Genomic DNA, 15,005 nt, shown 5'->3' on the forward strand with positions numbered 1-15,005 from the left:
TCTTGTTGCAGAGTGCAGGCGCGCGGGCTTCAGTAGTTGTGGCTCATGGGCTCTAGAGCACAGGCTCAGTAGTTGTGGTGCGTGGGCTTAGCTGCTCCACGGCATGTGGGATCTTCCCGGACCAGGGCTCGAACCCGTGTCTCCTGTGTTGGCAGGCTGATTCTTAACCACTGTGCCACCAGAGAAGCACAATATTTGCATTTTGAACCAACTTTGCATTCCTGGGATAAACCCCACCTGCTTGTGGTATATAACCTTTTTTATATGTTATTGGATTCGATTTGCTAGCATTTTGTTGAGTATTTTTGTGTTCATATTCATAATATATTGGTCTGCAGTTTTCTTGTGACACTGTGGTCTGACTTTGGTATCAGAGTAATACTAGACTCATAGCATGAGTTGAGAAGTATTAACTCCTCTTCTACTTTTTGAAAGAGTTTGTAAAACAGTGATATTAATTCTTCTTTAAATATCTGATAGAATTCATCAGTTGAAGCCATCTGAGAATTTCTTGTTGGGAAATATTTTAATGAGTAATTGAATCTTTTTACTTGTTTCAGTTATACTCAGATTTTCCAGTTCTTGAATCAGTATAGTCTGTCTTTCTAGAAATTTGTCCATGTCATGTAAGTTGTCTAATTTGTGGTCATACAGTTGCTCATAGAATTCCCTTACAATCCTTTTACCACAGATGATTGAACCATACTCCTACTAAAAAAATGTAATTCTTTCTAGATTTTTGCTATTATCACAGTGATATGATAAATTTCTTTTTACATATGCCTCCTTGAGAATAGTCCTTTCTCTAGGGTAGATTAAAAGAATAAGGCAACCGTTTTGTTGCTATTGTTAAATAAACTATGCTAAATTGTTCTTGAAAGTGGGCAATTTCTATGGTACTAGCAATTTAAGAGTATTTATTACACTACATCTCTGTCAAGACTTGATATTAGAAAACTTCTACTTTTTGTTAAACTGATGGGGGAAAAAATGTATTGTTGCTGCTTTGCTTTCTATTTCCCTGATTACATATCAGATTGAGCATCTCCTAAAATGTTTATTGGCCATTTTTTGTCTCTTCCTTAAATATCTATCTATATCTATATATATATATGTACTTTGCCTATTATTTGAAGGTTGTTTGCCTTTTTGTGGAATTATATATTCTTATTATCACTCTTTTCTTCTATATGCACACATATTTTCTCCCATCCACTGCTTATCTTTTAACTTTGATTCATTTCTGAAGATACTTTTAATTTCAATAGTCAAATGCCTTCCCTATATTTATGATTCTGTTTTCTGACATTTATGTCTGTAATAAACATTAAATTTAATTTTTTGCATGGAGTGAAGACTCTGTCATTATCTTCTAACCAAATGGATGCCTTTTGCCTTGCCAGTGCCCTAACTGGTCACTGAAATTCATTCAAGACTTTGAATTTGCCACCTTGGAATTATGATAATTCCACCTTTGACATAACATACCTACCTGTGATACATGTACCTGGGCTAAAGACAGTTTGAAAGGCAAGACAGCTTATTATCCTTCCTTCTGACTCTTCCGCCTCTTTAGAAAACACATCATGATAGATTTCTTAATAGGCCTGCTGTCCCCTCCGGACTACACATGATTCTGGTGATGGGCAATATTGTCACCGATGTTGACAACTTCATTCCCAAGATTAGTCACCAGATCTAAACACTCTCTTCACCAAAGAGGTACTATGCCTTGGAAAAAATACCCTGCAATCCAATCTCTACTTGTAATCCCAATATGGCCCATAACTGAAGAAAGAACTTTTCAAGGTCCTCTGAGTCTATGATTACTTGTCCATTTCCCACTATCCACAGACCAAACGGCTAGACAATGCATTGACCAGATCCTGAAAAAAAGGTATATCAGCTTTCCCCAAGGACTAGCATGATTGCCCTAACTTGTTACTGTATAATTCATCCATAATAACGAAATACAATCCTTTTTTCTAAATGTTATCCTATATTATGGTTTTCATCCCACCACATCTGCTTACCACTAAGCACCTCATAGGTAGACCCCACTCCTTTTTCTGGGAACCCCCTGACCCCACCCCTCTGAATTAGTATAATTCCTAAGAAAGCTTACATGACCATAAGCCTTCGATTAGAGCTGACTGGTCCAGAAATAGGCACCTGCCTCTGGCTGCACTGACAATTTTCTCACCAAGGACTTTTAGACTTGGGAAATTCAAATATTATCCCTCAGAGTAACTAAACCTGAAAGATTAGATTTAGGAATTGTCAGCAATCAGGGCCTCCCACCCATAGGCAAAAAGTTAAAAAAGAAAATAGAAGGAAGAAAGAGATCTGCAATAGGAGAAAATGAAGCTCTTGTACAGAGGGGGAAAAAGTGTCTTGATAGTGTTCAAGTTCTGGTTTATACTTGTTTCTGAAATTGAGCCATATTGCTGTTGTCTTCTTAATAAAATTCATCTTTTGCTCAGACCAATTTGAGTTGGGATTTTGTCCCAAGCACTCAGCCAGATGACAGAAGTTCAATAAACACAAGATACTCTTAAAATGTTAGTGTAGTTTTAAGCTTCAATGACTTCAGAAGTATAAATGCTACAAACTTACCCCAAAAATAAACATTTGAAAGTTTAATTATTTCCATTCTTTAACACATTTAGTTTTGTGAATTTTAAATAAATTAATTTTTTTCAGTCTCTCTGACTGAATATGGAAAATGCTGACCCAAACAGAATTTAACCAAAAAAAATTTACTATTCAAAAATTTTTAAATAAGTACAAAAGAAATGTACATAATCAAATTTCGAAATGGTGTCTTTTGAACAGTTGTATCATTATAGTCTCCAAATTATTAATTCTTAAAACTGCACTAAGACTTTTGTCACAGCCTGTTAAAGGATATAACTGTAACAGGCTGTTAAATGGAGGCATCAACTAAGACTCTAAGCCCACTGCTTGTATCATGAGGAATATTATATTCCAATAAAGATGTGGAAAAAAATGCAAAAAAAAAAAAAAAACTAAGAAGAAAGAAAAAAAAGAGGGACTTCCCTGGTGGTGCAGTGGTTAAGAATCTGCTTGCCAATGCTCAAACACGGGTTTGAGCCCTGGTCCGGGAAGATCCCACATGCCACAGAGCAACTAACAACACCACAACTACTGAGCCTGCGCTCTAGAGCCACAACTACTGAGCACCACAACTCAGTGCACCACAACTACTGAGCCTGCGCTCTAGAGCCCACGAGCCACAACTGCTGAGCCCACGTGCCACAACTACTGAAGCCCACGTGCCTAGAGCCCGTGCTCCACAACAAGAGAAGCCACCGCAATGAGAAACCTGTGCACTGCAAAGAAGAGTAGCCCCCGCTCGCTGCAATTAGAGAAAGCCCGCGCACAGCAACAAAGACCCAATGCAGCCAAAAATAAATAAATAAATTTATTAAAAAAAAAAAAAAAGAGGAAGAAATGAGGCAGGTGACCATTACCACTGAAGAAAACAGTAGGCAGCCAAGGAAGGGAGAGTGCTAAAACCTTTCACCCACATGGATAATATAAAAGGGTCAGGAAAGAAGATTTAGAAAGAGTACTTCTAAATATTCTTTACAGAGAGCTGTCTGGTGCCTTGAGACCTACTCAAATACTTAAGGGAGAGGTGGATATGATGGCCATTATTAGAGAGAGGCACCTTAAGGAGAATACTCAGAAAACTGGTTTATGTTATTTGAATTTATGCAGAAGGAAGGCAGTGACAGTCAAATAAGACCTTTCTTTTATACCTTACCTTTCTTCCCAAAAACATGGAGAATAGAAAATACAAATAGTTAGTGAGAAAGGAGGTAAGAAAAGAGAAAAGCCAACCACATCCCCCGGTAGGCTCTAGGGAAAGGGGAGAGAATCCTAACTTTGAATGAAAATGAAAATATTGACTAATATCTGACAGGGGATTTTAATTTCCAATTCAGGACAGTGCTTATAATTATATTTAAATTAATTACCTAAGAGTGATCAGAACACTCATGGTACTGCCCTAGTCTTTTCTAGGAGCAGAGGGAAAACTAGCCCCAGTAAGCAAATATAAATGAATATAAGGAGTCTGAAAAAAGTTCCTTTGTGATTTTATTCTACACGACATGCTTTTCAATATAACAATTGTGAAACTAATATAGCCACCTGTAAGAACTGTAGGTCATCCACAATGACTTTCAAGATGCTTCTCGACAAGCAAGCAATGTACTGAGCATATTCTGACCAGACAATTATACAAAGCTTATTCTGTGTATAAGACAATTCAAGTTGAGAATCCTCACCTTTATAGTAATCCATTCAGCTAATCCTTCCCACTGCTTTCTTTTACGCCCAGGAATTTTAAAACCAGTTATAACTAGTACCCATAGTCTAATATGAGGAGCTAGAATAAATAATAATAATACATATGACTGCTTTAATACCCTGTTCCAATAGAAAGAATATTCATGGAAATCAGCCTCCTACTTTAAGAATGCCCCTAGAACATGCTAAAAGCTTTCATCTGACAAATTTGTGGAAGTTTTTACCCTACCCTTCTGATAGGGAGGACTCTAATGAGATAGAAGAGGGAAAAAGTAAAATAAGGCCTAACTTGATTACATACCAAGTACCTGACCACCAATTAATGTAAGCCGTTAAGTTCTTTAGTTCCATTTTCAACAGCTGCCCAGGATATCCTTTTCTTTACATTTTATGTTATATTCTTCTATTAAATCTTGATCCTTGGACTTGATAATTAAAAAATCTGATCATGTAAACTTTCTCAATTTTTCAATGCTAATCTAAAAAAAGTTCTTTGAAAATGCTGTGATGTGAGCTTGTCTGAATATGTTTTACTTTAATTTAAAACATTTATTTTAAAAAGAATTTTATGAGTTTACAAAGAACTATAAGTGAAACATCTATATGCAAACTACATTTTGTATGATTATCATATTTTTTACTGTTTTAAAACTGTAAAATACACATAAAATTTACCATATTAACCGTTTTTAAGTGTTCAGTTCAGTAGTGATAATTATATTCATATTGTTGTACAATCAATCTCCAGAACTCTTTTCATCTTGTAAAACGGAAACTCTATACACATTAAAAATAACTCCACATTCCTGATTCTTCCCAGACCCTGGCAACTACCATTCTACTTTCTGTCTCTATGAATTTGACCACTCTAAATGCCTCATATAAGTGAAATCATACAATTTTGTCTTTTTATGACTGGCTTATAATTAATCAGCATTAATATCCTCAAGATGCATCCATGTTGTACCATATGTCAGAATTTCTTTCCTTTTTAAGACTGAATACTATTCCATTGTATGTATATAACACATTTTCTTTATCCATTCATCCATCATTGGACACTTGGGCTGCTTCTACCTCTTTGCTACTATGAATAATGCTACAGTCAACATGGCTGTACAAATACCTCTTCAAGACCCTGATTTCAGTTTTGGGGGGTATATTCCCAGGAATGGAATTGCTGGATTTCCATTCCATGATCCAAAAAATGGATCATATTTTTTGAGGAACTAACATACTATTTTCTGTTGTGGTTATACAATTTCACATTCTTTATGATTATAATTTTAACTTTTAAAATTATATATATCATAAAAATTAACAACACTAAATTTTTTATTAGTGGTTTTATTTTCTTTTCTATGTTTCCAATTTATCTGAAATAAATATGCACTTTATTTATAATGATGAAAAGGAGTTATTTTAAAAGCTTACCTCTTTAATTTATTTGCCTGATTTTCAAATATTTTCAACATGGTATTCAATCGATTAGTCATTGTAGAAGTTTCTACTGTTTAAAAAAAAAAAAACATTTAAAGGTATTATAAATGGCAGAAGTTATACCTGTATGCTGATACAACTCACTGCTATATGTGAGAACTAGATAAAGAGGAGGCAACAGAAATGTGCAACATATATAAAGGGGACCAAATAAATCAAGTATATCAAGAAACCAAGTAAACCAGAGGCCTTGCTTTGGGAGGGTCAGTACTCCCTAAATAGTCAAAGAGTATACTGGGAGAAGTCAGCTTTAGAAGAAAGAATCAAATTCAGAATTGCTTACAGGCAAGAGAGAGTAATTAAAAATGCTTGCATAGAAAGTAATATGGCACAATAAACAATATTTTAAAATTAATCTGATAATAGTATAGGACATAATTTTAAATTATGCCTTGTATACAGTAAAGGGTTACAAAGAACATTAACTATTATTCTTGTCACAATTTGAAATTACAGTTCGCAGGAGGGAGAAAAGGCCCTGCTATGGACGGAATATTTGTGTTCCCCCTAATTCGTATGTTAAAACCCTAATCTCCAATATGATGATATTTAGAGATGGGGGTCTTTGAGACCCCCATCATGAGAATGGAGCCACATAAGACACAAGAGAGCTCGCTTGCTCTCTCCCTGCTCTCTCTCCATTATTTGAGGACACAGCAAGAAGACAGCCATCTGCAATACAGGAAGAAGGCTCTCACCAGAACGTGACTATGCTAGAACCCTGATTTGAACTTCTCAGCCTCCAGAACTGTGAGAAATAAATTTCTGTCGTTTAATGCACTCAGTCTATGGCAATTTGTTATGCAGGCCCCTAAAACAGGCTCATCTCTACGATTCTACTAGTTTAGGAATTACAACTCAGTAACATAGAATGTATAGATGGGAACATTACACTTCCATTGCCAAATGCAACAGCTTGGGTCCAACTGCTTCTTCCTCAAGTTCTCATTATGAATAACTTTAAAACAGAAGAAAAGAGATCAGAGAACCCATGTCTTATTGAACTGTTCTAGTTAAGGCCCTTTCCTGAGCAGAGTGCCTCTGGTTAACAAAGTGGCTTATATAGTCATTCTGAAGAAGCCAAAATGGTAAAGGGAGATCCAGTTGTTTGCTGTGTATTGTGGAGGGAGGAGGACCTCTTTTCTCTATTATAATAAAGCTTCAGTATTTTATTAGTAAGTAAAAAATATTAATAATGCATGCATATTATTTATCTATGGACAGGTTTTTCCTCTTGGGAAAATATATGAGACAGTCAGCACCTAGAATGCATGTTATATAGAATGATTATAAAAATGGGATAAAATGTACATATAGTGTTTTTATCTTGTTTTATCATTTTAAATATCAAGGAAAATGTTTCTAAGCATTTTATATGAAATTATCTTATTCTTTCTAAAAGCTACACAGCACTCCATTGCTATGAATGTACTGTAATTCATTCAGCCAGTCCTAAAAATGCACATTGTTACTATGTTTTTACTCTTACAAATATGTTAACAGTAGTACTGTTTATGGAAATAGAAATATAGAAATCATCTATATGAACATCAACAGAAGAACAGTAAATAAATTATGGCATAACCATAAAATGGAATACTATATGGCCATTAATGCATACATTCATGCATTAATTTGCATTTCCCTGATACTAGTTAGGTCAAGCATCATTTCATATATTTTGGACATTTTTATTTCTTCTTCCGTAACATGCCTGTTCATATGTTTGTCCATTTTTCTCCTGAGTTGTCTGCCTTTTTACTACTCATTTGTAGGGGCCAATTAATACTAGCATATAGTGTGTAATACAGTTAACAGTCTACTATTAATTATATACTTACTGATATTTTCTAATGTACAGAATTTTTATACTTAACCAAATCTATTGATTTTTTTGTTCTATAGTTTCTAGGCTTTGCTTCATTCTTTAAAAGTCCCAATATAAATAAATTCTCTTAATATTCATTTGTATTTTATAATCATGAGCTATATTATACGTACCAAAACATAAATAAAAATATATTTATAGTTTAATGAATAATTACAAAGCAAACATCCACACAACCACCACTCAAGGTCAACAATTAGGCACCTGGGATTGCCAATATCCTAGAAGCTCTCTATGTGGCCCACCCCATTCATAACCCTTCCCCTCACCCTACAGGTGCCTACTATCCTTTTTTTCTCATCTTTGTATCTTTTCTACCCTTGTTAGTATCCTTAATGAACAGAGTTAAGTTTTCCTGGCTTTTAACTTATCATAAATGAAAATACTCTACATATTTAGGACTTCATTCAGTCAATAATATGTTTGTAAGATGAATGATGTTATCAGCAGCTAGATTTCAAACATACTCATTATGATATGCTTTTCCAATGTATGAATAGACCACAACTTATTTATCCATTCTACTCGTCACAGATATTTGAGATCTCCAATTTGGGGACTATTACAAACAAAACTGGTATGAAAACAGTCCAAGAGTTTAAGGACATGACATCACTAAGACAGCAGAGTAGGAGACCCTAGCCTCTGTCCCCCAACAAAGATCAACAATTGACAGTTTAACAGATTAACAATCAACAGTTCCCAGTGAGCTGCTCCACTGAGGAGCCCAGCAGCTTTTACGGCTGAAGAAACCAATGGCCAGCACAGCCACTGCAGACCCCCGCAGAACACACCAGCTTTCACCCCACAGCTGCTGCCAGCTGCCTGAGTCCCTCCCTACTCCCCTGCCCCAACCACCACCATCACTGCAGCCCAGGAACCATGCCAGCAGCCAGCCCAAGCCTCCGTGGCTGAGTGAGTGTGAGACACCAGCCTAAACCTCTGTGGCTCATGTAGACCATCACGTGCTTACACAGGGCTAAGCCGCTCCAGCTGTACACCTGCATGCTCCCAGCCCAGCTCGTCACCAATCACCACTGCCTTATGCATACCCATCAGGAGACTGTGCAGCCACAGGAGAGCACACCAACAGCCAGATCCCCATAGCTGCTTGTGGGCCCAGATCAGGCCCTGTCTTCTGTCACCGACCTGCACCACTGTAGTCACTTGCAGCTAGCCCCTCCAACTGTGCACCTGCACACCCGTGGCCTATCACCAGCCTCCACTGCTGTATGCCTGTAGTGAGACCCAAAAGCCACAGTGGTGCACACTGACTACCAGGACTCCTGAGCTGCCCGTGTGCCCATAGTTGACTCCAGCCCTTGCTGCCTGTCCTGGCCCCCGCCACAATGTGTGTGTTTGCACCTGGCCACTGCCGCTACACAGGCACTTGCGGCTGGCCCTCACAACTGAGCGTGTGCATACCACCAGCTCTGGCCACTCCCACTGCCTGCCCTGGTTCCTTGCTGCTGTACCTGCAGACAATGCTGAGGACCCCAACAGCCTGTGAAGCCTCTGAAGACCCCCAAGACACATACCAAGGACCACACGGTTGTCAGTGCTATGGACTACAATGGCCTGAGCAAGTGCGTCACAATCCCCCCAGCAATCCCACCACATGTCCCCACACCTGGCACCCACAGCACTACATGTGGGGTGATGGCGTACTTGGGCACTCCCCCACCTGTGGTTGGAAATCCTTCCTTACTGAAGTCACTCCATAGAGTCAGGAAGAGATGACTGCTTCTTCAAATGTACAGGTGCCTACGCAAGGACACAGGGATCACAACAAATCCGGGAGACATGACTCCAACAAAGGAATACATTAAGCCTCCAGTAACTGGTCCCAAAGAAATGAAGATACAGGAAGCGCCCAACAAAGAATTCAAAATAATTGTTCTGAATATGCTCAGAGAGCTAGGAGATCACAAAAAAACAATTTAATGATATTAGGAAAATAATACAAGAACAACTGAGAAGTTCAACAAAGAGATAGAAAACATAAAAAAGAATCAAACAACTTTTCAAGCTGAAGAATAGAATGAAATATATATATATTTTAAAAAGTGAAACTACTTCATACTAAAAAGCTTCTGCACAGAAAAGGAAACCATCAACAAATTGACAAGGCAGCCTTCCGAATGGGAGAAAATATCTGTAAACCATATATCTGATAAGGGGTTAATATCCAAACTACATAAAGAACTCATAAAACTCCATAGCAAAAAAATAATAATCTGATTAAAAAATGAGCAGAGAACTTGAATAGACATTTTTCCAAAGAAAGCATACAAATAGCCAACAGGTACATGAAAAGGTACTCAGCTACACAGATCATCAGAGAAATGCAAATGAAAACCCAATGAGATATCACCTCATACCTGTTAGAACGGCTATTATCTAACAGACAAGAGATAACAAATGGTGCTGAGGATGTGGAGAAGGGGGAACCCTGATGCACCACTGGTGGGGATGTGAACTGGTACTGCCACTATGGAAAACAGTATGGAGGTTCCTTGAAAAATTAAAAATAAAACTACTATATGATCCAGCAATCTCACTTCTGGGTATGTATCCAAAGAAGATGAAATCACTATCTCAAAGCAACATCTGCTCTCCTGTGTCCATTGCAGCATTTTTTTGGCCACACTGCATGGCTTGTGGGATCCTAGTTTCTCAACCAGGGATTGAACCCAGGCCATGAGTCCTAACCACTGGACCACCAAGGAACTCTGACTGCAGCATTATTTATAATAGCAAAGACATGGAAACAACCCAAATGTCCACAGACAAGTGAATGGATAAATACACACACACACACACACACACACACACAGACACACACAGACACACACACACACACACACACACACGGTGGAATATTATTCAGCCATTAAAGAGGAAGTCTTGCCATTTGCAACAACATGGATGGACCTTGAGGGAATTATGCTTAGTTAAATAAGTCAGACAGACAAAGACAAATACTGTATAATTTCCTTATATGTAGACTCTAAAAACACTGAAATGACAGAAACAGAGAGCATAATGGTGATTGCCAGTAGCTGTGGGGTGGAGAAAATTGGGAAATATTGGTCAAAGAGTACTTTCAGTTATAAGATGATTAAGTTCCAGGGACCTAAGGTCACAGCATGGTGACTACAGTTAATACTGTATTGTATACTTGAAAGCTGCTATGGGAGCAGAGCTTTAATATTCTCTCCATAACAATGCCAACAACAAAATGGTAATTATGTTAGATAAAGGGTATGTAAAAAACCTTATTTTGGTAAGCACTTCACAATATATATGTGTATCAAATTGTTATGATAAACACCTTAAACTTGTACAATGTTGTATGTGAATAATATCTCAGTAAAGCTGTTAAAAAGAAAAAGAGTTTAAAGGTATGCACATCCACAACTTAATTAGATAAAGAAAAGCTATTTTTCAAAGTGATTGTGCCGATGTATACCTCACTCACAGTTACATATCCTTGTCAACACTTACTGTTGTCAGACTTTTTTTTTCTGGCCACACCACACAGCCTGAGGGATCTTAGTTCCCTGACCAGGGATTGAACCTGTGGCCTCAGCAGTGAAAGCATGCAGTCCTACCCACTGGACCATCAGGGAATTCCCATTCTGGTACTGATTTTTAATTTAATTGTTTTGGGGTCTGAAGGCAGACATTATATGATTTCTATTTTTTAATTTGTTAAGGTGTATTTTATAGCCTGGAATATGATCTATTTTGGTGTATGTACCATGTGAGCTTGAGAATAATGTATATTCTGTTCTTGTTGCATGAAGTAGTCTATAGAGGTCTATTTTATCCAGCTGAATGATGGTGTTTTTGAGTTCACTAAGTCCTTACCAATTTTCTGCCTGCTGCATCTGTCTACTTCTGATAGAATGGTGTTGAAGTCTCCAGTTATAATAGTGGGTTCATATATATCTCCTTGCAGTCAATCAGTTTTTGCCTCACTTATTTTGACATTCTGTTGTTAGGCACATACACATTGAAGACTACTGTGTCTTGTTGCAGAACTGACTCATTTAGCATTAAACACCCCTATTTATTCTTAATAAATTTTTTTTGCTCCAAAGTCTGCTCTGTTCAAATTAATATAGGTACTCCTGCTTTCTTTTGGTAAATGTTACCATTATCTTTATTATTATTTATTATTAACTTTATATTTAAAGTTGCAGACAATATATAGTTAGGTCCCAGGAAAAAAAAAATCAGTACCAGAAAGACAACATGAAAATATTTTGGAGATTAGGTAACATACTACCAAATAGCGCATATGACAAAGAAGTCTCAGAGAAACTAAAATACATTTTGAACTAAATTAAAATGAAAATGTAACATCAAATTTTGTGAAATGCAGTAAAAGGGAAATTTATAGCATTTAATGAATACATCACAACAGAAGGAAGATCTTAAATCAATAATCTAAGCTTCTGCCTTCGGAAACTAGGAAAAAAAGACCAAATTAAATCTGAAGTAAGCAGAAGAAAAGAAATAAAAATAAGAGCAGATATCAATGAAAACAGGAAATTACAGAAAATCAATTAAACCAAAAGCTGATTCTTTGAAAAAAATCAAGAAAATGAGTAAGCTAACTAAGAAAAAAGAGATATGACACAAATTACTAACATCAGAAATGAAAGAGGGGACATCACAACAGATCCCATGGACATCAAAAAATAATAAAAAAGATTATGAAAAACTTATGCCAACAAATTTGATAATTTAGATGAAAGGGACCAATTCCTTGAAAGACACAATTTACCAAAACTCACACAAGGAGAAAAAGATATTCTTAATAGAATATATATCTTATATAAACTGGATCAATAATTTGATATCCTTACAAAACAGAAAGCACCAGGATCAGATAACTGCACTGGCAAATTCTACCAAACCTATAGGAAAAACTATACCAGTTATCTACAATCTATTTCAGATGACAGAAGCAGAAAAACATTTCCTAACTCATTTTATGAGGCCAGTATTACTCTAATACTAAAACAAGACAAAGACATTACCAAACAAGGATAACCACGCACCAATATCTCTCATGAACACAGATGCAAAAACCCCAACAAAATATTAGCAAATTTAATCTGACAAGGTATGGGACAAATTATACACCACAACCAAGTGAAATTTATCCCAACTATACAAGGCTGGGTCAATATTTGAAAATCAGCTAATATACCTATCATATCAATAGTCCATATGATCATTTCAAAAGATACAGAAAAAGCATATGACAAAATCTAATACCCATTCATGAAACTCTTTGCAAACTAGAAACAGAATAAAACATCCTCAACTTGATAAAGAAAATCAAACAAAATACCTACAGCTAACACCATACTTTTTTAACATTTTTATTTTATATTGGAGTATAGTTGATTTACAATGTTGCGTTAGTTTCAGGTATACAGCAAAGTGATTTAGTTATACATATACCTATTATTTTTCAGATTTTTTTCCATAAAGGTTATTACAGAGTATTGAGTAGAGTTCACTGTGCTGTACACTAGGTCCTTGTTGATTATATTATATATAGTAGTGTATATATATTAATCCCAACCTCCTAATTTATCCCTCCCCCCACCTTTTCTCTTTGGTAACCATAAGTTTGTTTTCTAAGTCTGTGACCTACAGTTAACACCATACTTAAAGGTAAGATACTAAATGCTTTCCCCCTAGATCAGGAATAAGACAAGGATGTTCCTTCTCACCACTCCTACTCAACATCATGCTAGAAGTCCTAGCTAATGCAATAATACAAGAAAAGAAAAGAAAAAGTATAAAGTTTGAGAAGGAAGAAGTAAAGTTGCCTTTTTTCACAGATGGCATGACTGCCTGTATTAAAAACGGTGATTCCCAAAGAATCACCAAAAATCTGCAATGAGTAAGTGATTACAGAAAGATTACAGCATACAAGAGTAATATACAGAAGTAAATTGCAATTCCTTTCTTATATACCAACAATAAACAAGTAGAATTTGAAATTATAAACACACCATTTACATTAGTACCAAAAAACTCAATACTTAGGTATTAATCTAAATAAATATGTACAGGATATATATTAAGAAAAAAACTATCTCATGAAAAAAATCAAAGAAGATACACATAAATGGAGAGATATTCCATATCCATGGATAGGAAGACTCATTACTGTTAAGACATCAGTTCTCATCAATTTGATCTGTAGATTCAAAGCAATCCCAATCAAAAACCCAGCAAGCAAAAAAAAAAAAAAAAAAAGGGAGTGGACTTGCCTGACGGACCTTGGTTAAGACTCCAGGCTTCCACTGCAGGGGGTGCAGGTTCGATCCCTGGTTGGGGAACTAAGATCCCCTATGCCACACAGCATGGAAAAACAAAAACAACAACAACAACAAAAACCCAGCAAGTGATTTTGAGTGTATCAACAAATTGATTCTAAACTTTAAATGAAAAGGCAACAGATCCAAAGAATAGAATACAATACTGAAGAACGAAGTTGGAGGAGTGACACTATCCAACTTCAAAAACTTACTATAAAGTTACAGTAATCAGGGGCTTCCCTGGTGGCGCAGTGGTTGAGAATCTGCCTGCTAATGCAGGGGACACGGGTTCGAGCCCTGGTCTGGGAGGATCCCACATGCCGCGGAGCAACTAGGCCCGTGAGCCACAACTACTGAGCCTGTGCGTCTGGAGCCTGTGCTCCGCAACAAGAGAGGCCGCGATAGTGAGAGGCCCATGCACTGCGATGAAGAGTGGCCCCCGCTTGCCACAACTAGAGAAAGCCCTCTCACAGAAACAAAGACCCAACAGAGCAAAAATAAATTAATTAATTAAAAAACTCCTACCCCCAACATCTTCAAAAAAAAAAAAAAAAGAAAACCACAGCTTTAAAAACAAAAAAAGTTACAGTAATCAAGACAGTATGGTATTGGCAAAGAACAGAAAAACAGATCAATGGAACATAACAGAGATCCCAGAAATAGGCCCACACAATACAGTCAACTGATTTTTGGCAAAGAAACAAAGGCAATTCAATGGAGAAAGGTTAGTCTTTTTAACAAATAGTGCTAGAAAAACTGCACATTCACATGCAAGAAAAATTAATTTAGACACAGACTCAATTCAAAATGGATCATAGATTTAAATATAAGAGGCAAAACTATGAAATTTCTAGAAAATAACATAGGAAAAAGTCCAGGTTACATTGGGTTTGAAGATGACTTTTAGGCACAACAACAAAAGCACAATC

The 15,005-nt window shown here is 36.6% G+C and overlaps 1 protein-coding gene across 5 annotated transcripts in view; it reads right to left on the bottom strand.

The window, feature by feature from the left end:
* CCDC7 (coiled-coil domain containing 7) overlaps positions 1-15,005 on the bottom strand; it is a 276,653-nt gene that overhangs the window by 223,751 nt on the left and 37,897 nt on the right. For all 5 annotated transcript variants that reach the window (XM_027121767.1, XM_027121770.1, XM_027121768.1 and 2 more), the window contains exon 10: positions 5,773-5,848. In XM_027121767.1, coding sequence (XP_026977568.1) covers positions 5,773-5,848 — 76 coding nt within the window. The remainder of the gene's footprint in view (positions 1-5,772; positions 5,849-15,005) is intronic.

Source organism: Aethalodelphis obliquidens, unplaced genomic scaffold, assembly GCF_003676395.1.
Source record: "Aethalodelphis obliquidens isolate GAN/ISIS:26980383/991018 unplaced genomic scaffold, ASM367639v1 scaffold23, whole genome shotgun sequence".
NCBI classification, from domain to species: domain Eukaryota; kingdom Metazoa; phylum Chordata; class Mammalia; order Artiodactyla; family Delphinidae; genus Aethalodelphis; species Aethalodelphis obliquidens.